Genomic DNA, 24,903 nt, shown 5'->3' with positions numbered 1-24,903 from the left:
ATCTGGCCCTATGCTATTTTCACTGCTGCCTTTAAGTTTATGCCCAGGGATTAAATTTATCCAATTGGATAAAAATCAGAACTGACCTGAACATTTGCCCCAATGTGAACGGAACCTAAAGAGAGAGTTCTGAGGCTCAAAAACATTAATTAAAATTTTAATTAAAAAAATTCTTAGGTGCCTCTGCACTTGCTGATTTCAGCCAAAAAAAGAAAAGAAAAGAGAACACACTCCTCATCCATTTGTCTCCATGCCCTTCTACAAAGATAGCTAAGCACTATTATTCCAGACCACGAAACTGAGGTGAAGTGACTTGCCAAAGGTCACACAGTAAGATAGTGGCAGAGTCTAATGGATTCTACTCTGGAACCTAATCCTCTGGCCCAGGCGGCCTACCCGAGTTATCACTCTACAGTGAAAAAGGGCGATATTGCTAGCCATCCCCACAGGCTCCATCCATCCCCATACACCCCCCCGCATAGTCATTCCCATGAGCTCTATCCAACCCCGTACACACCCCCACCTAGCCATCCAGCAGTCATCACTTAGAATCGCCTCAGCACTTAAGTCCTGCTTTTCTAATGGGCCTGCCATTTTACACTAAGATGGTATTTTACTTTGCCATTTGGTCAGTACTGCGTCTGCAGAAACCCCAAGTACTCTACAAACAAGCACCCTCAGCAGGTAAACTCTGTGATAACGGGGCTGGGTGTTCAATGCTCTCTCCAGAAAGAGCAGAGAGATGGACGCAGAACTCTTTATTTTAACCCTTAAGGCACTGCCCCCTCCTTTTCCCGCCTTCCCTGAAACGTGTGCCTCCATCCCCGGTATGAATGTGACTGGCACATGCTGTGACTCTGGAATGCAATTGATCCCAGACAACCAGCTGGAGGGTCAATGCTTTCCCAGATCCTCGTGCAGCCCTGCAGCGCCACACTGCACACTCCACCAGTTGGTTTGGGCAGAAGGTTATTCTCTCCGGGACATTTATAATCAATGTACCATGCACTAATAGATGCCTCCTCTATTGTTTGACCATGTGCCCGGATTGGCTGAACGAGTGTGGGAAACATCAACAAGTCTGAGACTCACATATCAGCTTGGCCATTCTGGGTATAAATAGAGGCTGTCACACAGCCTTGTGCTCAGCACAGGAATCCCTGATCCACAGAGCTGTGGCCCTAACTGGCAAGGATAAGAATGGCTCCCAGCAACAGCTTCATGGCCCATGTGGAGGAGAAACTGCTGCCAAAAGAGAAGAATAAAGTAAGTTAAACAATGGACAGGACTCGAAAGTGTGTGTTAGGTTATATTCAGTGGGACTCCTAATGCATCTGACACTTCAGTTTACCTAACTGATTTTATACAGGAACATCGGAGAGAGATAATAGATCACTGAAAATAAGAATAAAGAGATAGATTAGTGATAGAGTAAAAAAAAAAAAGATTTAAAGAACGAGAACAAAGATTGGTGTAAAGATAGCAGATGGACATATAGAGGTAAAAGAGGAAGATAGATGGACGGACAGACAGACACGGCAGGACCATAGACTTCCTACTGAGTAGAAATTTGTCCTAATGTACGCGGATGGGAATCAATGGAGATTATGTAAATAAATTGGATCCACCCATATCCCTAACAACCTGGCCCTTCTCTTGTACAGCTGAGGAAGCCGGTGGTGGAGAAAATGCGCCGGGACCGGATTAACAGCAGCATCGAGCAGCTGAAACTCCTGCTGGAGAAGGAGTTCCAGAGACACCAGCCCAACTCCAAGCTGGAGAAAGCCGACATCCTGGAAGTAGCCGTCGGCTACCTGAAACAGCAGAGCCAGCTGCAGGCACAAAGTGAGTATGCAGCATGCTTTATCACTCACTCACAGATGCTGCTTCCCTGAAGGCCCACTCCTACAAATCTTTGCTCACACAAGTAGACCTGACTCCTGCAGGAGTCAAGGGACAATTTGCATAAGGACTATCCACATGAGCAAGGATTTGTGGGAAGTGGCCTCTCCTGTTGATCCCTTCAGATGTATTTACACTGCTCAGAGTTTGGACAGACCATTAACAGGTTGATTTTCTCCCATTTATTTTCCAGTGGTCAGTCAGAATAGCCCAGAACAGGATTTTAACACTGGTTACCTGCAGTGCCTGAAGGAAGCTCTGCATTTCCTCTCCTACTGTGAGCCTAAGAAGGAAGCTCAGACCCGGCTGATCAAGCATTTCTGCAAAGCTCAGACAATTCCAGACAACCTGTGCTCACCTCCCATGCATAGCCCACCTTCATTGCCATGTCCGGTACCCAGGAAGCATCCTTCCCAGAAGAACATCCCTGTGGCGGTTGCTGCCATCTGGAGACCATGGTAGACTGGACATTTGAGTGTGTGTGTGCTGCAAAACCAAAGGGATCTTTGATTTAAGGTCCCTCTTTAAAGTAGGAAACTTTGATTTCCAGGAGGGGGTTTTATTGTTTGTCATGAGAAATGTCTCTGCAGTAGTTTCCCTTCCTAGTGAAGGATGGTGTCTGTCTCTTGCAGCAAACATGCTGCCCTTATGGGTGGCTCCTAGCTGAATAGCGGGCCAGGCCCTTTGGCACTTTACAGAGCAAAGCTCCCATTGGCTTCCATCAGAGTTTAGCTCAATCAGGTCCTCTCGCCAATGCCCTTTGAAGTCAATTGGACTCTTCATGGATTTCTATGGGCATTGATTCAGGAGCTGCTGTGGCCCTATATTAGGCATTGCCCTTCAGACAGGAGAGGCATCTGAGGCTGTAATTTGTATCATAAAGAGAGGCTAGCCTTTACTTTCTGAGTGAAAGATTTGATTCAGAAATACTGATGCTTCTGAAGTTCCTATACTATTTTAGTATAATCTCTTGTGCCAAGTTATTATGATAACGAATGACTGTAGGAGAAATTCTCTTAAAATGCAGCATGGGTTAATCTCAGTGGAGGGATAATTGATGCCTTTTGTAAAGGAAGTACCTGCTGTGTATCTTAAATAGTGGGATGGGAGGTGGGAAATGTGTACTCTACAGTCCTTGACTGAATGTGCTGATGAGCTAAACATGCTTTTATAAAGTTACCACGTGTTCATCATATGTGATGTTGAAAGTGACATTGGTTCCATCCCTGTAAATGTCAATAAAATGTTTTTTTTAATTCATTGATCTTTTGTTTGAAATCATTAAAACATAGAATTTTATTGGACAACGTGTGGGGAACATCAGGACTTGAAGTGTGTGGGGTGGGAGGAGAGTCGCAAGGGATCCTGGGAGATCGAGCAAACACATTTTTTCAGAATCAAGCCAGATTGCTTAGGGCCGGGGTGCTCTTTATGAACACGGCTGCTCTCAGATTAAAATAGACCAGACCCCTTTTTTAGTCTATATACAGAATTAAGCTATGTGGGGATGTTGCTGTTTGTAAATGCTGCAAACCCTAACTCTAGTGTGAACACTCATGCAAGCAGCTACATAGATTTTAGTTGGAAGAGGAGCAGGATTTGGCCGAAAAAGAAACGAAAAAGCCTCCAAAAATAAAAGTCACAAAGGCCTAATGTGTATTAAGGGTGAACTGAAATGCTATAGACAGATGTGTAAGATTCCTTAACAAACCACACACAGACTTCAAAAATAAAACATCATGAAAAATTTCGCTGCCCTCCCTCACCAACCCTGTTAATTTATCTGTCAAGCCCTGGGTTCAGAGTGCTATGCTTCCATGCTACCCACCCCTGCAGCACAAGGAAAACACCTTATAAACTATGAAGAATTCAGCTCCTTGTTCTGCTTTAGGGTCTAAACCTGCTCCCATTAAAGTCACTGGCAAAATTCCCATTTCCTTTAATAGGAGAAAATTCCGGGGTCACTTGGTGTTTTGATGTTAGCAACTCCTGTTCACAGAAACCTGATTAGCGGAACGCTGGTCCTCACAGGTAACACAAAGCTTCTCCTTCCTCCTTTAAAAAAGGAAAATTGCAAGTCTATATAATCTGGTAAGGATTTCCTTTTCCAGATTATTTTCTCTTGTTTTCTAAAAGCACTTCACTCTCACTCTCCTCTTTAAGGAATCCAAGTAAGGCTCAGAAATTCAGCGTTGTTAGTCCAGGAAGATCATGCACAGTGCTGGGAATGAAGAGATTTTGGTACTACTCCCTGCTTTGCCACTGATTTGCTGAGTGACCTCAGGCGAGTCACTTCACCTCTGTGCCTCAGTTTCCCTATCTGTAGACCTGGGATGATAATGTTGTCCCACCCTTTCTAAAGCACTTTGCGATCTCTGAATGACAATTGCTATATGAATGCTAGATGTTATTAGGTATTAACCATACACTTTTAACTTGGGCTTGTTTGCCTCAAGGAAATAGTGCCACACTCCAGCAAGCTTTAAAATATTTAACACAAACCCTATTAGTTGAGATCCAAAAATATGACAGTGACAACATGTCCCCTTTGATCCCTCCCCCTACCCCAACATAGAAAACAAATCCTGCGTGCCCTCCTAAATGAGGGGTTACAAAAGCCTGAAAACCCCACCACACCAATTGGGTGACCCAAGCTAAACAAATCCAGGGTGCTAGGATTCTTGTGAACCACAAATGTGGGTGCAGTAGCCACATTACCTAAGTGCTGCCCCAGCCATGTCTGTTCCCCAGAGCAGGCAGAGGATTAAAATTGACAGGTGCTTTGCTTTAGAAGAGAAGGCTTGTCAATTTCACTCCCCGGGAGTTGGAAAAGAAGCACAAAGGCAGCATTCTATTCTGTACTTGTCTCTAGAGGTTCCTGTACCACCTCGTCACTATAGCATATATGGCTGTGTATTAAGTGACATGGCTAAAATCTGCTAGCTGTTTTCTCTCTCATCTGCGCTCTAAAGCGCTGGATGGGGTGGAAGTGGGTCTGTCGTGAGGTGTTTTGTTTGGGCGGGGGGGTTGAAGGTTTGAGGATCCCCATGCTGCTCTGTGTCTTTCAGGTCAGAGAAGTGAAAGTTGGGGAGGCTTGTGATGGTCTTTTGTGCCTGCAGGAGTTTGTTCCAGAGACTCAGAGCAGCCCCTGAGAAAGCTCCGTCTCTCGCAAAGATGAGCTTCACCCTTGTGTTAGAAAGTTCCGCTGTGCCCGAGCAGAAGCAGCGTTGTCCACCACAGTCATAGGCACTACCCTGGCTTTGAGAGACGGGGGGGGGGAGGGGGGGGAGGGTGTCAATTCTGATTTGCCACAGATTTCCTGAGTGACCTTGGGCAAGTCACTCAGTCTCTATGTCTCAGTTCCATCTATAAAATCAGTTAATAGCACCTACCTGACTCCCCTGGGTGTGCAGAGGATAAGATATATTATAAATCGTGCGGTGCTTAAATAGTGCAGCAATGGCGGGGCAGGGAGGGGGGAAGATAGGTACCTTAGAAGAACTTTTATGTCCATCCTCCACTCAGCCATCAGGGACAGAGATTAGGGAAGGTTAGGGAAAATGAAGGAAGACAGACGGAGGAGATTTGAGGATGGGAGGGAGAAGCCGCCCTAAGCATGACTTTATTGGGTAACACAAAGCCAGCCTTGAGCACCTTCCACACTCACTCTCTCACAAAAATGTTTTATAGAATTTGTCATGGGTCCAGCTACCTTGTGGGCAGGATGGCACTGTAGCACCCTGCCTCAGTTTCCCCCTCACCTGGGTTTTGATGTAACAAACATCCAAACAAACAAACAAGAGTTCTTCCACCCCACTTGGGCTAGTCTTTAACCCACTCCCAGGCCTTCCAGCCTGGGGTCTTTTCCCTGCAGGAGCCTCTCTGCAGCCTGCAACTTTGTGTTCCGCCTCCCAGAGTCAATCTCAACGATGGTGACATAGGAGCAAACTCTCTTCAGGTGTCCCTGCTGCCCACAGGCATAGTATACCATCTCTAGGCTCCATATCTCTGGCTACGGATGTTTTCTTTTGCAGGATCCCCAGTAGGTGCTGCTGCTGTTGCTACTCCTCCAAGACTGCCAGACGTCTTTGCAGATACAACAGTGCCTCCTGCTGCCTCTAAATTCCCCAGGAGAACTTCCTGGATTGGCTTGTGCCATCTGTCCACTTCTAAAAACGGGAACAGGAACCGCAGTAGTTACTGCTGACACCACATACACCCATTTTAACCACTGCTGCTTTTTGGCTTCCTCTCCTCCATCCTCCGCTCTAAGTAAAGGGGATTCACAGGACAAATCCTGCTGATTGAACCAGCGTTAGAGGTCATCACCCACTGAGCGTCCCCTTATGGCGTAGGGTGTCTCTAGAACAATACAGTATCAGTTCCCCCTTCTCAGGGCATCTCAAAGAACCCTGCAGCCTGGTTTGGCTGCTGCAGTGACTTGGCCCTCTGGCTAAGTCATTTAACAGAAGTCCTCCCCATCTAGGATATACCTGCCAATGTCAAACCACCAAACACAAAAACCCACAGCATCTACATCCCAGCCTGAAGATGGACCCACCGGTCCGCCTGTCCTGAGGATGTGGGCTGTCTTCTACACTTTTACTAAGCACTGGCAGCAACTCCCAGCACTTCCTTCCTGCACTCTTCCTTCTTCCCTGCAGAGAGAGCCCCTCTGCTTCTCTAGGCCCTCTTATCTTTGTTTCTCTAGAGCCAGCCACCCAGTGACACAGCTAAACAGCATTTTCTACAGTCACTTTCAAACCCCATCCCTTATCCCTCACATGTAAGACTTGCCACTCCTCCAATGAAATCCCACTCCCTAGCAAGCTCAGCAGGGAATGCTGAGGTTTTACTTTCCCTGTCTACAATTCCCAAGGAAATTAAATCTGCACATAATTGTCAAAAATGCTAGTTTACAATATTATTTCTAAAAGTTACTGTTTGGCTCCTGTCCTGTGGTACATTTATGAGGGTCTATGGTGGGGAATCATCTTGCATTGAGAATGGATGATTAGATGACCCACCACTGGCTGATCTCCCCTGTAATTCCATGAAAGAGATGTAACTGGGCACACCTGGTTTTCTCAGATGGTCTCCCAGCCAAGCACTAGCCAGAATCAATCCTGCCAAAAACAACACTGATTGGCCAGTCACCACCTAGCTTTGGCAAGGAATCCGCAATAAGTTTGTTACTTTTTTTGTTCCTTTCCATAAATATAATCAGCCAATAGAAGAATCTTTTGCATTTCCTCAGTGTGCTTACATGAACCCTTCATGTTATTCTTTTACTATGAACACAGGAGCTGGCTGCAGTAATTCAATACATTTCAGCTTTCCCCCCCCGGTTTTGTGATTCATTGAAGGCTGATCCGGATTTGTGTGACTAGATTAATTATTCATAAGTATTCCCCAAACAATTCAAATTGAAGACTCTTCAAACTGTAATGATGCAGAGAGATCACTGAGTGAGCACTTGGAAGACCTGAGTTCTGTTCCTGGCTCATCCACTGGCCTGCTGTGTGAGAATGAGAAAGTCACTCTCTGTGCCTCAGTTACCCCATCTGTAAAATTATTATTATTAATTATTTGGACTGCAACAGCACCTCGGAGCCCCAGTCTTGGACAATGGAGATAATTATACATACCCACTCCAAATCTACGATAAAAAAACTGCTATATAAGAGCTAGAAATTATCATTATTTAGCTAGTTGATTGCAAACTATTCCCTGTGGCTATTCACGGTTTGTAGTATTTGATTGTTCATAAGGCATATTTTCTGCTTCCAGATTGGCTGAATGAAACTTTTTTAACATGAGAATGGTGACTAAGAATGCCACGTTTCAGGACAAATATGAAAATTTTGCAAACATTTTTATAATTACTGGAAGTCACATATATGACAAGTAGGGTGACCCCCTTCCCCAAATATCAGACAGACAATCAGATTCATGTATGTGCTCTCTCTCTTTTTTTTTTTTTTAATCAGTCAACCAACTCTAATGAATGAAAATGACAAAGGAAGACTAGGGACATATATTCCTTCTAGTTAGATCAGAATTACCCATGCCAACTTCCATCCAAACTGTACTCAATAGAGACAAGGACTAGAATCACCTACATTTCTCTTAGCTATTATACATTTACTTAGGGCTTGTCTATACTACCCGCAGGATCGGCGGGCAGCAATCGATCCAGCAGGGGTAGACCCAGCAAATGGACCACTGATTGCTCTCCTGTCAACTCTGGTACTCCACCAGAACGAGAAGCGCAAGCGGAGTCAATGGGAGAGCATCAGCTGTCAACTTACCGCAGTGAAGACACCGTGGTAAGTAAATCTAATTACGTCAACTTCAGCTACGCTATTCATGTAGCTGAAGTTGCGTATCTTAGATCGACCCCGTGCAGTAGTGTAGACAAGCCCTTAGAGTAAACTGCTATTATGTGTATAACTATCTTATACAGCTAACATACATCTACTTGGAGTAAACTGCGCCACAGAACCTTGCTAAAAATCACACCGAGCAACATCACACATTGATTGAGTTTAAACTGATGAAGTCAGACAGAAAAACAGAAAAGAAAAACTCTGAAAACAACAAGAGTTTAGGGACCGCTGGGTCTGAGTCTGACCTCGCTTGCGCTGGTTTAAATCAGGAACAAGTCAGAAAAATTACACCTGTGAAAAACTGGTGTGAGATCAGAATCAAGCCCGTAAGACAGGCATCGCCTTCCACTCATCCTGGTATAAATCAGGAAGAGCGCCGCCTGCATTTCCACTGCCGGGGTTGTACCTGCTCTGTGGATAAAGAGAGAAGTTCATTCTTCTGGGCTGTGCATCCAGCATCACACTCACATAACCCTCTTTTGCATTTTATGCTACTTCCTGACTTCATGTCACCCTGTTTCATGAAAGGTATTGATATTGCGTGTGTTTTAAAAGAACGATTATCTTTTTCTGTACCTTAGATATCTTAAAATCTAGCTGACAATCCATCCTCAAGCCACCTATTTAGTGTCAAAGAGCATAACATTCCCAAGTTTTAAAAGGGCCTGGATAATACTGATCGATCAATGTGCTCCTTGGGAAAATAGCTCTCCAGATGGTCTATTGGGACAGGAATTGCTGGTAATCACAATGCGGAGTCAAAGAGCGTCACTAATGGGGGCTGTTGTGAGGCACGCTTCTTTTGTGATCCCCTTGAATGTCATAAATAGGGAAGAAAGTGTGGGAAACTCTGAGAAACTCAGGCCCACACTCTGAGGTTAATAGGGTCTTTGTCAGAAGAGTATCCCTGGGCTGTAGGATCAGCATAATAAACACCATGCTCCCCAAGGGCGGGAGAGTGCTGAGAAAGGGGACAGTCACCCAGGATGAGATGGGAGTTTAAAAAAAAAAAAAAAAAAAAAAACCCATCCCTGTATGCATTTGATCGTTATGATTGATAAAATGTTGTGGGCCAGATTCTCATCTACACTAAGGCCTGGCCTTACAGCAGGTGGGGGTCACATGGCCATAGTGTACAGGAGACTCAGGCTTTGTGACATCACTGATTTCTGGTGCCAATTTTTAATCAATACAAAATAATGAACGTAACTAGATAGATCAGCCCCTCTATTCTCCTAGGTGATTCTTATAATAGTTTTGAAGCTGTCCTATATTCACAGTGCTGCTATTGACTGTTAACGTGATTCATGATTGAACAAGGCCACTGAGAAAATGAACGTCTCAGGTGCAATGGCTTAAGTTCTCAGCTGCAGTCCATCTCTCGAGATCTGGTCCATATTTCACAGCAATGAAATATTACAGGCAGCATTACAATGAAGAGAGTGCATTACATGCCCCCAATAGCAACTATATGGGTGAAACAAGACAAGCACTACACTCTTGAATGAACTCTCTCAGAAAAAGATAAAAACACCGTATCACCTGTGGGTGAACACTTCTCAGTGATCACTCTGTATCTGACTTCAGTCCTCATCCTCAAAGGAAACTTGCACAACACCTCCAAAAGATGAGCCTGGGAGCTTAAATTAATAACTTTGCTAGACATTAAAATCATGGACTGTTTAGAGATACTGGATTTATGGTTTATTACAACAATCCATAACTCATTAACCACCCCTCCCAGCTTTTTCCCTCCTCCTTCTTTCCTCCCTGTGACTGGAGAGGTATTAATGGCCACTTCGCCTAGAATTGGTCCCTTGACCAATGTGTGTTAACCACTTATGCTAAACATCTGTTCTACTTTGTATTTAGCTATGACACTCTGAGTACCTTTCCCAGACCTGAGGAAGAGCTCTGTGTAAGCTCAAAAGCTGGTCCAATAAAACATATTACCTCACCCACCTTGTCTATCTAATATCTTGGGATCAACACGGCTACACCATTGCTTCATACAAAGAAGAGGGTAATTATTAGACCACTGCAGTTAGCAGATCTATAAAAATTGGAATTACCTGATTAGTACAATCTAGATTCAAGTGTCTTTTGTGCATGTTGTGATTTGTTTCTTTCAATCTATCATTCCATTAACAACGGGGGAGGGAGAGCGGGGGGGGGGGGGGGGGAACCACTTATAACCATTTTTGTGAGTCTCACACAAAATAACATTCTCTGCTTCCCCTGCAGTTACTGCTAGTTGAAAGCCACAAACCCCTCCCACAATGGGTGATCTTGGAGCACGAGCTTGCAAACTGCTACAGAAACTGAACTTTCAGCTTCCCTTTAAAAAGCAAAACTAAACAAAAAATAGCCATGTTTGTCAGATGGAAACAAGACAAACATTTTAGTTACTAACCTTTTATTAAAGATAGATTGTTGACAATAGAAATTATTTTCTTCCAGAAGGGCAAATATCTTAGATGTCCACGAAAGCTTATGCCCAAATAAATTTGTTAGTCTCCAAGGTGCCACAAGGACTCCTCATTGTTTTTCTGATACAGACTAACAGGGCTACCACTCTGAAACCAGGTTTCAGAGCAGCAGCCGTGTTAGTCTGTATCCGCAAAGTTTTTTTCTCTTACTTAATTGGCCTCTCAGAGTTGGTAAGACAACTCCCACCTGTTCATGCTCTCTGTATGTGTGTATATATATCTCCTCAATATATGTTCCACTCTATATGCATCCGAAGAAGTGGGCTGTAGTCCACGAAAGCTTATGCTCTAATAAATTTGTTAGTCTCTAAGGTGCCACAAGTACTCTGAAACCAACAGACCAAGTGTTCTTTATTCAAATGGACTCCTAAAATGTGTTGCAGAGTTAAAGAAAATGAGACAATGACGTTACATTGGATAAACTAAAAAAAGTGGTGCAAAGGACATTAGATAGATAAGATAGATAGAGGCAGACAAATTTATCCCTGGAGTAACTTCACTGATGGCAATACCACAGGGAAGAATTTGACCTAGTGAATAGACTACTTACATAAAGATATGTTGATGCACAAAGATGCTTTGCAGGTGCTCAAATGTAACAGTGAATATTTGGGAGGAGAGGAGAGGCTGACTCCAGCTAAAGTACAGTAGCATCCCATTCTAATCACCTTGACGCTCTGATTTCCACCATATTCGGAGGTGATAATGATTATAGAATTAATATTTGTCTTCCTTGTGGAAATAAATGCAATATACATTACATACGAATCTACTTATATGGCAGCCTTAAATTAGGGATTTTATTAATCTCAGATTACCATGTGAGGAAATATTAATTCACAAATATTCACTTACCATAAAGTATTTAGACCTGCATAATACATTCAAAGTAAACACGAAAGGAATGGCTCATTTCTTTGATTTGTGAATAGGTGTGGGGGGGAGGCGGGAAGCAGGGGGGGTTGGTGCTAGAGCTCTGGTCTTTTCCAACTGATGACAAAGAGAGAGAGGGAAGCTGGAGTTTGTAACCCCAGAGGCTTGTTGTTTTGTGCGTGCAATGCAAGGCAGCCTGCCTGGTTCACCATTCACCTCAGATGGTGTGAGTCCGGAATTTTGAGAGTTTCCCACACATCACTCCATTCACAGTGTTAAACTGTCAACAATAGAAGTGTGCCTCTGCAGGTCCTGAGCGGAAAGCTAATGCCTTCTATACCATCTGGCCAGCACTCGGAGAAAGGGATAATGCTTTAATCAATGAGGGCTGGTACAGCCCTTTGCGTTCCCGGGCATTGTGCTAGGGAGAGGATGGCATTATTTAAAACCACTCATTTCATATTTCCAGAACTGAAAATTGGATCAAAAGCCTCCCTGGCCGAAGGAAACCTCCCACCTCACGGTGTCCTTCTGCTGCTGAAAACACAACCCCTCGCATCCAGCGTGTGGCATGACTTACTGTCCAATGCATCTGGACACAGAGCTTTGCATAATATTTTCACTGTTAGCTACAACAACAAAGTGTGTGTGGTCTTGTATTGCTAATATAAAATTAAATAATAATAATAATAATAATTCAAAATGAATTCAAAGTGACCTAGAGGCGGACTTTTAATCGGACTTTTAATGGGACTTCTGTTGCCGAGTCACCCACGTGCTTTGAAAAACAATAAAAAATAATAATGAATAAGCTATTAACATATAACACGCCCTGGGGTAGCTGACCTATGGAACTCATTGTCACATGAAGTCATGGAGTTAACTACTACAGCAACTGAATCATAAAAACAGCTAGATAACATTATGACAAAATTTTATGACCAGTAAAATAAACTTTTCAGGATTTCAAAATTTAACAAGATTTGCCCTTTCAACAACTCTGTGTGTGTTGTTATTTACATGCAGCCATACGTGATACCATTGTTAGCCCCATTTTTCATATGGGGAAACTGAGGTATGGAGAGGTCATACAGTGAGCTTAGAGAAAAAGGTTTATTTAATTTTTCTCTGCATTTTAAAAGTTGACAAAGTGTTAGATGAGACTTTCATTAACATCTTTGTAACAATGGGGAAACTGAGGCATGTAGAAAATCAGGTCCCTAATCTATGAACAGCAGAGCTGAAGAGCTGGGTTCTGTGAGAGGAAGCCTGGCTTAGGGAATAGAGTACTGGACTGCGACTCAGGAGATCTGTATTCTATTCCTGTCTTGGCCACTGACACACTGGATGATCTTAGACTCAGACTTTAAGGCCAGGAGGGACCCTCCTGATCATCTAGTCTGACCTCCCACACATCATAGGCCATAGAATCTCATCTGCCCTGTAGTAGGCCCATCACCTCTGTCTAAGTTACTGAAGTCCTCAAATCTTGATCTAAGGGTTTCATGTTACAGAGAATCTCCCATTTACTCTAGTTGAAAAAAAACAACAACACAAAAATAAACCCAACAACCCACAAGTGACCCATGCCCCACACCACAGACGAAGGCAAAGTCACTTCCCCCCTCTGCACCTCAGTTTTCCCATCTGTAAAATGGGGATAGTGATACTGTGAGCTCTACTGCTGAAGAGCACTATATAAGTGCTAGATGTTATTATTTCTGTCTCTGGGTACTCTCTCAAGCCCCAACTTCCAATTCTGGAATGTGTAGTGCCTGAGAGGACAAATTTGCACACACCAAACCCCACTGAAATGCTCCAATGCACCAAACCCCATTTTAGGTGCTCCAAGCAAACATGGCAGTTTGACCAGGCATGATAGAAAGAATTGGCACCTCTGTCAATACAAGATCTTACATACTTGCTCTGACACCACATGATTCTAGATTCCAACATCCTGGCTCATGTCAGCAGGTGACTGTGCCTCTGGTGTGGTAGACAACTAGAGAGTGGAGCTTACTGACATCTCAGACCCTCCCACTCCACTTTAAATGGCATCTTAAACCTTTCCCCCCGAAAAGTGATTTCTTTCTGTTATGATCCCCCGTATTTCCTGTGTGCATGTTGTGTGACTTTGGGGGTGGTTGTACGTTAGGATTATACTATTCAATTGCAGTCCACCCTCTGAACCTATGTGTGTAGCTGTGTGTGTGTGTCTGATGTAGGACTGGACAGGTCATCTAGCCCAGTCCCCTACGCTGAGGCAGGACTACGTATTATCTGGACCACCTCTGGCCTGCTTTTAAAAACCTCCACTGATGTAGATTCCACAAACTCCCAAGGCAATTTGTTCCAGTGCTTAACTACCCTGACAATGAGGAAGTTTTCCCTAATTTCCAACCTAAACCTCCCTTGCTGTAATTTAAACCCATTGCTTCTTCTCCTGGCCTTGTTGGTTAAGAAGAACAATTTATCACCCACGTCTTTATAACAACCTTTTATGTCATTTCACGACTTGAAGGCTGTTAAGCAATGCTTTAAGCATTAAACAGTGAGGATTAGGATTACATTGATGATATAAATTAAGAAAGAAACATGAATCTGGGTCTATGTTTTATTAATAGTCAAAATACTCATGAGTGCAGGGCCTGTGGTAAGGGAAAAAGTGACCAGAAAAGCATTGCTCTAAGTCAGTTTAATCACTGAGCCAGCGTCTTTGGAACAGGATCCAAGATTTCTGGCATCAGGTCAGATGATAAAAAAAACAAATATTACTTATTTCTTTAGAAAATCTTCTCATGGTCAGATGACTGCCCACCCCTGTGCTATTCTCACGCTTCCCTGTGGCAGATTTGACTGTGCCAAATATATCTAATGCATATGGGGTATATAACAGTCAAACATATTGAAAAGAAAAACGGTGCTTGTATATGAGAGAGACAGAGAGAGATTGGACTAGGAGTCAGGAAATCTTGCAGTATTATAGCCATTTTGCAGATAGGATCATTGAGGCCAAGTGTGGGTGAGGGAATGATTTCCTTGGTGCCTCAGTTTCCCCATGTGTTAAGGAGGATATTCCCCTATTGCACATGGGGGCTGAGGCACAGCAGAGTGTTGTGAGGCTTAGTTCATGATTGTTTGTCTAATGCTCTGAGATATCAAATGGAAGATGCCAGGGAAGGGCAAAACGACTATTTATTAATTATTATTATTATTGTTGTTGTACAGATTTGCCAGACCATCATAGGAGGAATTGAGATTGCCCAGAAAAAAAGCAAAAAAAGATTTAAGACTTTTAAAAAATGACAGAGGAAACAAAATGTCTATAAAAGATGGAGAGAAAAGCATTTTGACCTGTATCTTCCTTAAAAAGATCCCCTCCCCAAAAACGTGTTTTCCCTTTTGATTTTGATCTCAATTGCCTGAAAATTGACAAGCACTGTATTCATCTAAGCACGGTTTAATGTCAATGAAAATGTTTAGTCTCTCGAATTCTGGACTTTTCCCTTTACAGCTTCTTTTTGGGCACAGGAAAGTGGGGGACATTTTCCCTTCCTGGGAGCTGTCTTCTGTGCTTAATTTCACCACAGCCTGGGAAAAGGCAGCATATTGAGATGTTGACGTTCTCAACATCAGGCACAAGTTTGATTATAATGACGGCGAACGCTTTCCCACGTTCCTATCCTGTTCTTCCAAGGCTAGTCCCTATTGTGTAACACGCTCCCCAGTCCACCTGCTCCGTTGGGAGCAGAGTATTATCCCCAGGCAATTCACAGTCAATTTACCATGCTGTAATAGATGCTTTCTCTATTGTCCTGATAAATGCATGGATTGGCTAGTGAGTGTGGGAAACTCAAAGAAGCTTAGGACCCAGACATTTGTATGCAGCTTATGGGTATAAATAGAAGAGCTTTCCAGCTCCTTTCTGCACTGGCTAAACAGCAAGATTGGAAGTGAAACCTGCACTTGAAAGTTTGGGATAATGGCACCCAATACTTTCTCACTAGAAATCTTAACATCCAAAGAGAAAAACAGAGTAAGTATCCACTGCATATTGCAACATGCACTGACTAAAGGGCAAGTGGCTGATACAGGCTGAGCTGCTTACACAGAGAAGATGGGAAATGGAAAAGAGAAATGTGTCACTAACTTTCTCTCCCCTCTTGTATTACAGCTGAGGAAGCCGATTGTAGAGAAGCTGCGCCGGGACCGGATTAACAGCAGCATCGAGCAGCTGAAACTCCTGCTGGAGAAGGAATTCCAGAGACACCAGCCCAACTCCAAGCTGGAGAAAGCCGACATCCTGGAGATGACTGTCAGCTACCTGAAATACAGTCAAAGTAAGTGCCTTCCCCTTTGCTTCTGAATAACTCCCCTGTGCTGCATTTATCCCTGGTCCAAACTCCAGCCTAGATGTCCCTATCTAAAACCCATCTCCGTCTTTTCTCTCTTCCCAGCTTTTGCATCCTCTTCTACAAGCCTGCAGCAGGATTACAGTGAAGGCTATTCCTGGTGCCTCAAAGAGGCTCTGCAGTTCTTGTCTCTCCATTCTGCGAACACGGAAACCCAGATGAAACTGCTGTGCCACTTCCAGAGGCCTCAAGTTACAGCCAAGGACTCAAATTCTCCAGCTTCATCGTCTGCAGCCCACCAAATGTCTGCAAAACAAGCAGCACTGAAACCCACCAGCAGCCTTTGGAGGCCCTGGTAGATTAGAAGGACTTTTGTATGGTTTCTGGACATTCACTCATATTCCAGAGGAGACTGTGACTTGCTGTACAAGTCCTCTCACTCCTCTAATGAGTAGGGAAGAATACTTTCCTTTTATAGAGCATACTAATGCTTGGATGTCAGTTTCCCTTCTCCTAGAAGGATCTAAATGCTCCCACCACGTGGAGAGGTAGCTATTCTAAAAGAATGTGCAAAGTAATCCTCATAGTAGGATGACTGAGCAGTTGTTCAAAAGGGAACGTTTAATGTTTTTTTAACCTTGCTGAGGTTTTTGAGTGTGTGTTTAGAAAGAAGTAACTTCTAGGAAGTTTAGGCTACAGTTTTCAAAAGTGTCCACTCAACTGGAGTGCCTCTGTTTTTAGTGGCCCAACCTGAGACTCATAGAACATTGATTTTCGAAGCGTGCAACATCCCACTCCACTTGATTTCAACTGGAATTGTGGGAGTTCAACACTTGTGAAAAATCAATGTCCTACGAATCACAAGGTGAGCATCCAATCTTAGTGGGCACCGTTGAAAATCTGGCTCTCATGTTGTTGTTGTAAGGGGCTCTATAATGTTTATAGAGTTTATTGAGTGTACTTGGAAAAATGTTACACCATAACTCAAGCTATGTAGAGGAGATTCTTCAGGAGCAGAGTATTGTTTCTTATGTTCAGGATATGCAATGCCTTTTATAAAGGCAGTAACTTGTTTTGTATCCTCATAGGAAGGAAAGTATCGGCTTGTGTTGTCGGTTTTACGAGAAATATTTAGCAAAAGTCTTTCATGAAAGGCAACCGTACAAGTTATATTTACATTTTTGGTACCATAATGTTATGGGAGATAGTCTATTCACTAGAATCCTCAGAGGATGCTGTGATGTGTATGTGTCAGGTGCACTGATTGTATGATCTGTGTTTGAAACCATTTTGAATTTCAAAAGTTGCAGAAACTTTGCACACTGTTAAAATAAAATCTGATTACTGAATCTATATGCAGCAAGTCATTCTCTCCAGGGTAGAAATCCCTAACTGATGCCCCTTTGACAGAGGCTTCACAGGATAGTGCTGTTTAAAGAACTGACATAAGAGACCTCACAATAGATACACAAAGATCACAGTTCAGCTGTGGAGCAACCCAGGTTGGCCAAGTTTGGTCTGAGGCACTGTAATTTGAATGACTCCTATTGATTAACATACAGAATGGCACTGACAAGATCCAGAAGGAGCCATAGGCCTGGTCTACACTAGGAGGGGGAATCGATCTAAGATACGCAACTTCAGCTACGAGAATAGCGTCGACATATCTTAGATCGACTTAGATTGACTTACTTCGCGTCCTCGCAGCACGGGATCGACGGCCACCACTCCCCCGTCGACTCTGCTTCCGCCTTTCGCCCTGGTGGAGTTCCAGAGTCGATGGGGAGCGCGTTCGGGGATCGATGTATCGTGTCTAGATGAGACGCGATACATCGATCCCCGATAGATCGATCACTACCCGCCAATCCGGGTAGTGTAGACATACCCATAGTCAGCCTTCCTCAGCTGTGAGGAAAGCGTGAATAGGGATTACTCGTGTGATTAAGGGTTTGCAAGACCAAGCACTCACTATCCAGAGTCAGAGGATTTCTTTAATTCAGAGGTGTCTGCCTTTGGGCTTAATAAGGCAAATCCACTGTACTCATGGCTGGTATCCCTGTGTTGTTGAGACTGGGTCAGGAGACAGTGAGGGGAAAGCAAAGCCCTCGCTAAGAGGAAGAGTCCAATAAATGATTCTATAGCAGACTTCTCATAGATCTCATATTCATTTAACAAGGCTGCTCACAAATTACTTCAAAGACTGAGACACTTAACTTTAGTACTGTACTTTTAACTGATCCTTTTGTGGCTTCTTATTCACACTCTAGATATACCCCTTAACAAACAAAATAAAATACCTTGCAGACATCCAACAATAATATTAAGCCTTTACATATTATGATTCCCACTTTAGATATAGAAGAACTGAGACAGAGATTAAAGTAAAAATATTCTAAACAAGCCTCTAATCTTCAGATGCCCAACTTCAGACGTCTAAGACCTGATTTTCCAAGGTGATAAATATATACAGCTTCACTGACTTCAACTGGAGTTGTGAGCGCTCAGCACCTTCAGAAATCACTCCCAAAAAATGAAGGCAACCAAACATCAGTAGACACTTAAACCCAAGTGACTTACCCAACATCACAGAAAAGGTGAGTGTCACAGCTAGACTTAACTCAGGAGTTCTTGGGTCTCGGTCCCATATTCAGACTGATAGGTCCGGAGTGGCTCGGATGTATCTATGAATGAGAAAAATTAGGGCCGTCATTTTAGAAGCAGATAATCCACTTCAAGTAAGGAAGAAATAACTTCCTAAGTGAAAATAAACCTTGCTAGGTGCTTAATGTTTAATTCCCTTCTTTTTATATATTAAATAAATGTGGGGCAGCAACAGTTACTAGTAAGAGATGCAGCGAAATTTAGATCCAATTGGTTTTCCACATAAAGCAGAAATATTTGTAACTACTTAATTCATCCTTGTGGGGAAAAGCCAGTATATATGGGGCTTGCACCCGCAACACTGATGTGAATGGGAGCAGTATTACGGCCACAGAATGGGAAAATTAGAGGCTACAAAACTCAAACTATATGTTAGGCCAACAAGGTATCCCTTTATTCAGAAAAAAAGGAATACTGGGAGCTATTAAGCGGATGATAACCCTTAACTCTCCCTCACTTCAGTTAAACCCAAATGTATCTCCATTCCGCACCAACCTGCCTTTACCTCATATTTGTTAGTGCAAATGTTTTACCTGAGGATGCAGAAGCATATATGCAAGGAGCTAGAAAATGGTGTTTTCAATAAGGGAATGTATCCCACCTAGAATCACTGAAATTAGAGGTCTGTCAGGTCTCATCTAATGTGTCTCCTACAGCACATTTGCTAGTATTTTGTCTAGTCCTGTATAAATATCTCAATTGTTGGAGTTTCCAGCTGTAAGCTCTATGTATTGCCACTTCTCTTGCAGTTTCCCCTGTTGCTAGTTTATGACAGGGAGAGACTTTTCTTTGACTCGGACTTTACCTTCCAACAACTCCCATCTTCTTTACCCACATTGAACCATCACTCCAGGTTTGACTTATACGTTTTCAGGGAGGGATCATGTGATGTTTGCTGCACAAGCAGCACTGTAATCTCCAACTGTGCTATGCCACCGTGTGGCCCAGTTCAAGCACTGTGTCAGTAGGAAACAGCAATACTACTGAAAGCTGCAACACCTTGCTCGTTTGGGTGAGCTTGGGGTCTTTAGAGGAGATATAAAAAAATGTGTTACTGAATCCATTAGCAATCATTTGTCCTCAATTTTTTGTGCAATACCTGGAAAAATCTCCTTTTCTCTCACCAAAAATGGAGCAGGGGTATGAACTCACTCAAGAGCAGGGAGTACCTGCAAACTACAAGTATTTATTTGGGATGATTTACTGTAAATGCAGGATATTATAGTGTACTAGTATTATTAACAACAATTTATAATCATAAGGTACTTTGAGATGAGATCCCATAGAAAGTATAATTGCTAATAAAAATAAATGATGCTATATTAGAGACGAGGCAAACTGAGATTATTTGTATCAATGTGCCTTTTCCCCTCAATAACTTTGGGACTTCAGATGAATGGGACACCAATCCCCAAAACACCCCACACCATCTATTCAGTAACCCTGTGGCTGAGGATGAAATGGGGCCAGGTGCAAGCCCCTCAGCAACTAGGAGGTACAAATAAAAGTGAATCCAGACCCTCACACACCTATAACGTTGTATACCATAGATCTAGATTCCTGTAACTTGGTGGAGGGGGGCAGATTATTTGGGATCAAGATCTAACCTACCAATAACTTTGTAAGGTAAAAAATATAGAGCTCAGTTCCACACTCTCCCCCCACCCCATAACTTTGTCGGTTGCAGATAAAATGGGGCCACGATCCACCCTCTCACACACACCCTGGGCAAAAAGAATGAATGCTGGCAAAGCTTAAGGGAGCCCCAGCCGGGGCTCATTTACATAATATATACACCATAGTATATTACTATGTAAATATATGCGCATATATTTGCATGCCGATGAGGCCAGGCAAGGGGGTGGGTGGCGTTCAAAATGGCGGAGCGGGGCGGGCGAGGTACCAGCAGCGGCGGTGACAGCAGCCTGGACAAGAGCATCACTCTCCCGCCTGACGAGATCTTCCGCAACCTGGAGAACGCCAAGTGCTTCGCCATAGACATCGGTAACCGGACGGGCGCCTCGGGGGCGGCAGCGGTCGGGGACGGGTGGCGGCTCTGTCCGCTCAGGGAAACCGCCGGGACGGGCAGCTAGTGGCGCGCAGGGCACGCTGGGAAATGCAGTCCCGCTGGGCGCGGCGCACACAGCCTGGAGCGGGAGACGGACTACGGCTCCCGGCGTGCGCCGCGTCGGGCTGGCGGAGCGGGGCATGACGGGAGTTGTGGTCCAGAGGCTCTCCCGGGGCGAGGCGGAGGGCGGGCAGTAGAACTACGAGTCCCAGCATGCCGCCGGGGGCTGCTAACGGGCCGGCTGGGGTGTAAACAGGCTGGAGGGGCCAGCCTAGGAGAGGGGGTTGGGCCCCATTGAGGAGGCGATGGAAGGGGGCAGGAGGACAGCAGCCTAGGAGGGGGTGACCCCTGGGGAGGGGACTAGGGGATGGACCCCTTTGCGGGAAGCCTCAGCATCGTCAAGGGAGGGGAGTGAAAGGGGTTAGCCCCACTGAGGGGGGCAGGGTTGCCTCAGCATCCATTAGGGAGGCAGAATTTGGGGTGTGGGGGAGGGATGCCACCCAGCAGCGGATGGGAGGGTATGAGACCCCCATTACATGGAGGTGCATTCAGTCTCGCTTAGTTGTGGGGTCTGTGCAAACATTAGCCCAGTGGAGTAGCTTGCCGCAGCAAGACTCTCTATGTCTACACTACAGCGTAAACCCAGGGCTCAAATTTGGGCTCAAGCCTAATCCCCTCCTCCTCCCCCTCCCCACACACACATCAAGCTAACCCAGGGTTCGGCCCCAGGCTCCCACACTGGGACCTAGGGTTCAAGCCCTGTTGGTTTTCAGTGTAGATGCAGCCCCTCCAGACTTGTGTTCTGGGAGTCCATCAAAAGTATTTGACGATCCCATGGGCTGACTTTTTGTCCTCTGGACAGTCAAGTTTTCCCATGCTGCACCACAAACAAAGGGCTAGAACAGTCACGTTTTGAGAGGGTGCTAGGAAGTCTGGGATATGCCTGGTTGAACTCTGGGCCGCATAAGGCAGTGTAGATGCTGAGCCCCAGGTTGAGCTCAGGGTTCAACTATTCCTAACCTCAGATTATAAGTGAGTGTAGAGATACTCAAAACCTAGGCTAACAACCCCACGGTCTGCTAATGTGTTTTGTACTAACACTGAGCTTACATTGTAGACAAACTCTGAGGCTGTTGTCTTCCACCCACCCCCTCCAAAAAAACAAAACAAAACAAAAAAAAACACCCAACCACATTCAGGAGAAAGACATAGTATTGTTAGCTATGTGTGTTTTTCATGATTTTCCTCCTGCTTTCCCTCTTTCCCCCCCCCCCTTACTTTAGGGAGAATGTAAGGACTGTGGGGGTGATGGTGGAGGGAGGGCTAATTTCTGAATGTATAGGGTGCCAATAGCCTATCTATATTGACAGCTGACTGCTGGATGTTTGTGCATTTCCTACAGCCACCCAGGGAGATGGGATTTTTCTCTGTGAAAGTACCAATATGCACTGGTGAAACCCTAATGGGCATATACACAAAGGTCTTGACATCTTGGACCAAAGTGTATGGCATGTCACGATATAATGAAAAAATGAAAACTTAAACAAATGGGAAGATGAAACAACTATGTTCCATGTTGGAACACTGTTGAACCTTTATGGCAGGGAACAGAGAGGCTGAAGGGATAGATTTTCCCCAGCTTTTCATATTCCTTGCCAGCATTTGATCACTGCAAGAATGGCACAAAGGGAGGCAAGATACTCCTCTAGGTGCAAGTGAAGCAGCTCAGGGTCAAAATCCTGCTTGTAGTAGGGACCACTCCTGCTGTTTTCATAGAAGTCTAGGGGAGTGGAATTGGACTATTTGCATTTTTCCTCTTATTGCTCCAACTGTTACAAGTCAGTGAAGTTGTTTTGAGTTCTTTATTGAGCAACACTTTTCCCCCCCGCATTAGATTTGCAGTTAGTTTCAATTCAGGGTCTGCATTTGACATTGTCTAGAACTGCAGACTAATCACATGATGTACGTGTGTGTGTCAGTGTCGGGATGGAAGGGAAGAGGGACGGGTGTATTAGCATCTGATCACCCTTTGTAAGCCCTCTGAAAGGGACAGTGATTTATTCTTTAATTTTAGTCACTAATTTATTATGTTTACTGAATAGGGTTACCTTTCAGTGGGTCAGAATAGCATTAAAGCAGTGGATTAGCTATAAACCCCAGGCACAGTGGGTGTCCAACACAGGTTTTTAAGTCTTTACAAACTGGGAAAATAAAGCTAAAAGCAATTTAGCTAGATAGGGAATTGCAATGCAAGGTCGATATCAAGAAATAACTCTGTACTTCTGTAGTTCCTTTCATTTAGGGATCTCAAAGTGCTTTACAAACACCACTTTAATTTCAGAGCATCCCTATCTCTTGTATTTCCCTATTTGTAGAGGTTGGGAAGTGTACCTTCTCATCAGAGATCCATCAAGTTTGTGTTGATCTTTGAATTTCTATTTTGAAGTTCAAAACTAGTAGAAGGGTAAAATTATTTTCTTATCAACTGGAAGTGACAGTTTCAGCTGATGCATCAGAATGGGATCTTGGAAGGTCTGAGGGTTATTAAGTTTCACTGCTTCTGTTACCATAGATGGTCATCATTGGTCTTATGGAATTGACCATCATATGCTGCTTAATCTATCTGGAACTCAGTGTCTCCTCTGTACCGCTTCTTTCAAAAAGAACAAAAACACCTTTCCTCATTTGTCTAGATTACAAATGTTTAGTGCTGCAAATTTTAGTTTGCAGAAGCATGACACTGAATTTACCAATGGAATGTGTGCAGTCCAGGAAACAGTTAGTGAAGCAGTATGATATGGCTTAGTGCATACAGATTTTCACTTGGAGTTTGGAAAAATCACAGGCTGTCTCTGAGAGATTTGGCAGTTCAGCATCCGGAACGCTGCTGTGGACCATAAGAGTGCATTGTATGTTTTCTAAGAGAAATGCAGATCTTAATAAGGGGACACCCATCCAACTATTTGGAGAATAGGTAGAGAATTAATTGTATCGTTATTTGCAAAACAGCAGCACGAGACCTAGAATCCTCCTAAGCTCTGTTCTAAGAGGAAAGGAGGCATTATCTTCCTTCAGGATCTGTGATTCTGGATGATTTCCCCTGTGTTGGCTACAGCATATCCCTGGCATCTTTCAGTGCAAGGTTCAAGCTGTGTTTCTTTGTATGTAGGTGGGGGGGGGGGAGTTATGCGATGTGTAGCCCATAATACCTTTTAAATCATATTTTCTACTTGTGGTTAATATAGGGGTTTATTTTCCTATCAAATTGCCCAGATGCTTTTGGGCATTGGCTCCTGTAAATTAACATCTGTCCAAAAGTCAGAAGCTAAAAGAAAATGATGAAGGAAACAGATGTGCTAGTACAGTGGTGGCTAAAGGGTTTTAAAAACTCATTTCCAGTCACTGCTCAGATTTTGGTTCTCTGTGTGTTCTTGGTGATGCTGGGTTTCTTGGGGCATGGGCAATGCTGATCCATTTCGAAGACAATCAATCAGCTTACCAAAATCCTTTTAGTGATCAGGCTGTTGAGAAAAGGAATTCAGAAATATGAATTCCAGTTACGGAGCTTAAAACCAGACTGTTGGTAAGGGTTTGTTTTTACATGATGATAGGAAGAGTGAGCTCTTGACCTGTTTCAGTAGTAGCTCATTCTAGATACATTTGTAACCTTTTGGCAGGTCTAGTAGCTTTCTGATGTGGGTTTTTGTGGGTGTGATTTGGGTGGGGTTGTCAGAGTGGGTAATCCCTGTATGGGATGGGACTGGAGAAATAGAATAGCAAGAAGGTTGTCTTTGCTCAGTGCAAGAATGTGAGTTAGATAACCAAGAAGCCTTAAAGGTGAACTGAAGTCTACACATTGATTATTCACGTTTACCAATGGGTTTGAAGCAAACACTTTTGAAAGCACCACTTTTACTTGTATGAAGTAAAGTGTTTCCCATATTCTGGATCACAACCGCACTAAATACTGGAAACGTAATCAACTAAAGAAAGAGAAACAGGTTTCATTTGAAAGCATATTTTTAATGTGCCTGTCAAAGTATTTCTATGTAATGCAAAGCAACATGCACTCATGACATTCTGATCAACAGCCTTAAGAAATTGTCAGTACTGTAAAACAAGTAGTCTTAAATTTTGGCAGTTATAAAATAGTTAGATTGAAAAAAGTA

The 24,903-nt window shown here is 43.7% G+C and overlaps 4 protein-coding genes across 7 annotated transcripts in view; 3 read left to right on the top strand and 1 right to left on the bottom strand.

Moving 5' to 3' along the window:
- Window positions 1–20,782, bottom strand: part of LOC128826163 (transcription factor HES-5-like) — a 57,539-nt gene extending 36,757 nt beyond the window's left edge. For 2 of the 4 annotated variants that reach the window (XR_008442805.1, XR_008442806.1), the window contains exons 1-2: window positions 20,570–20,782; window positions 18,583–18,686 (exon numbers count right to left, since the gene is read on the bottom strand). The gene's annotated coding sequence lies outside the window, so the exon portion shown is untranslated. Of the gene's footprint in view, window positions 1–15,803; window positions 15,978–18,582; window positions 18,687–20,569 lie in introns of all 4 variants that reach the window. The other 2 variants (XM_054009303.1, XM_054009305.1) reach the window with 2 other exon arrangements.
- LOC128826162 (transcription factor HES-5-like) lies at window positions 770–3,317 on the top strand. The gene is made up of 3 exons (XM_054009302.1): window positions 770–1,266; window positions 1,665–1,845; window positions 2,096–3,317. Exons 1-3 carry the CDS (start codon window positions 1,201–1,203, stop codon window positions 2,362–2,364), a joined length of 516 nt encoding a protein of 171 aa, XP_053865277.1. The 5' UTR covers window positions 770–1,200; the 3' UTR covers window positions 2,365–3,317.
- On the top strand, window positions 12,390–17,354 carry HES5 (hes family bHLH transcription factor 5). The gene is made up of 3 exons (XM_054009307.1): window positions 12,390–15,689; window positions 15,828–15,993; window positions 16,111–17,354. The coding sequence occupies exons 1-3, from the start codon at window positions 15,636–15,638 to the stop codon at window positions 16,362–16,364; spliced, it is 474 nt and encodes a 157-aa protein (XP_053865282.1). The 5' UTR covers window positions 12,390–15,635; the 3' UTR covers window positions 16,365–17,354.
- The window catches only part of PANK4 (pantothenate kinase 4 (inactive)), a 34,127-nt gene continuing 29,767 nt past the window's right edge, over window positions 20,544–24,903 (top strand). Inside the window, exon 1 of the mRNA XM_054009299.1 lies at window positions 20,544–20,670. Within this exon, the coding sequence (XP_053865274.1) occupies window positions 20,544–20,670 (127 nt within the window). The remainder of the gene's footprint in view (window positions 20,671–24,903) is intronic.

The sequence above is a fragment of the Malaclemys terrapin genome, chromosome 19, assembly GCF_027887155.1.
Source record: "Malaclemys terrapin pileata isolate rMalTer1 chromosome 19, rMalTer1.hap1, whole genome shotgun sequence".
Lineage (NCBI taxonomy): Eukaryota > Metazoa > Chordata > Testudines > Emydidae > Malaclemys > Malaclemys terrapin.
This window is presented reverse-complemented; position numbering and strand designations above follow the sequence as displayed.

Bases quoted from the DNA above. Each gene is read 5' to 3' on its own strand.
- LOC128826162 (XM_054009302.1), top strand. From the start codon at position 1,201: ATGGCTCCCAGCAACAGCTTCATGGCCCATGTGGAGGAGAAACTGCTG. The intron at 1,267-1,664 runs GTAAGTTAAACA...TCTCTTGTACAG, and splicing joins TGCCAAAAGAGAAGAATAAA to CTGAGGAAGCCGGTGGTGGA. The intron at 1,846-2,095 runs GTGAGTATGCAG...TTTATTTTCCAG, and splicing joins GAGCCAGCTGCAGGCACAAA to TGGTCAGTCAGAATAGCCCA.
- HES5 (XM_054009307.1), top strand. From the start codon at position 15,636: ATGGCACCCAATACTTTCTCACTAGAAATCTTAACATCCAAAGAGAAA. The intron at 15,690-15,827 runs GTAAGTATCCAC...CTTGTATTACAG, and splicing joins CATCCAAAGAGAAAAACAGA to CTGAGGAAGCCGATTGTAGA. The intron at 15,994-16,110 runs GTAAGTGCCTTC...CTCTCTTCCCAG, and splicing joins CTACCTGAAATACAGTCAAA to CTTTTGCATCCTCTTCTACA.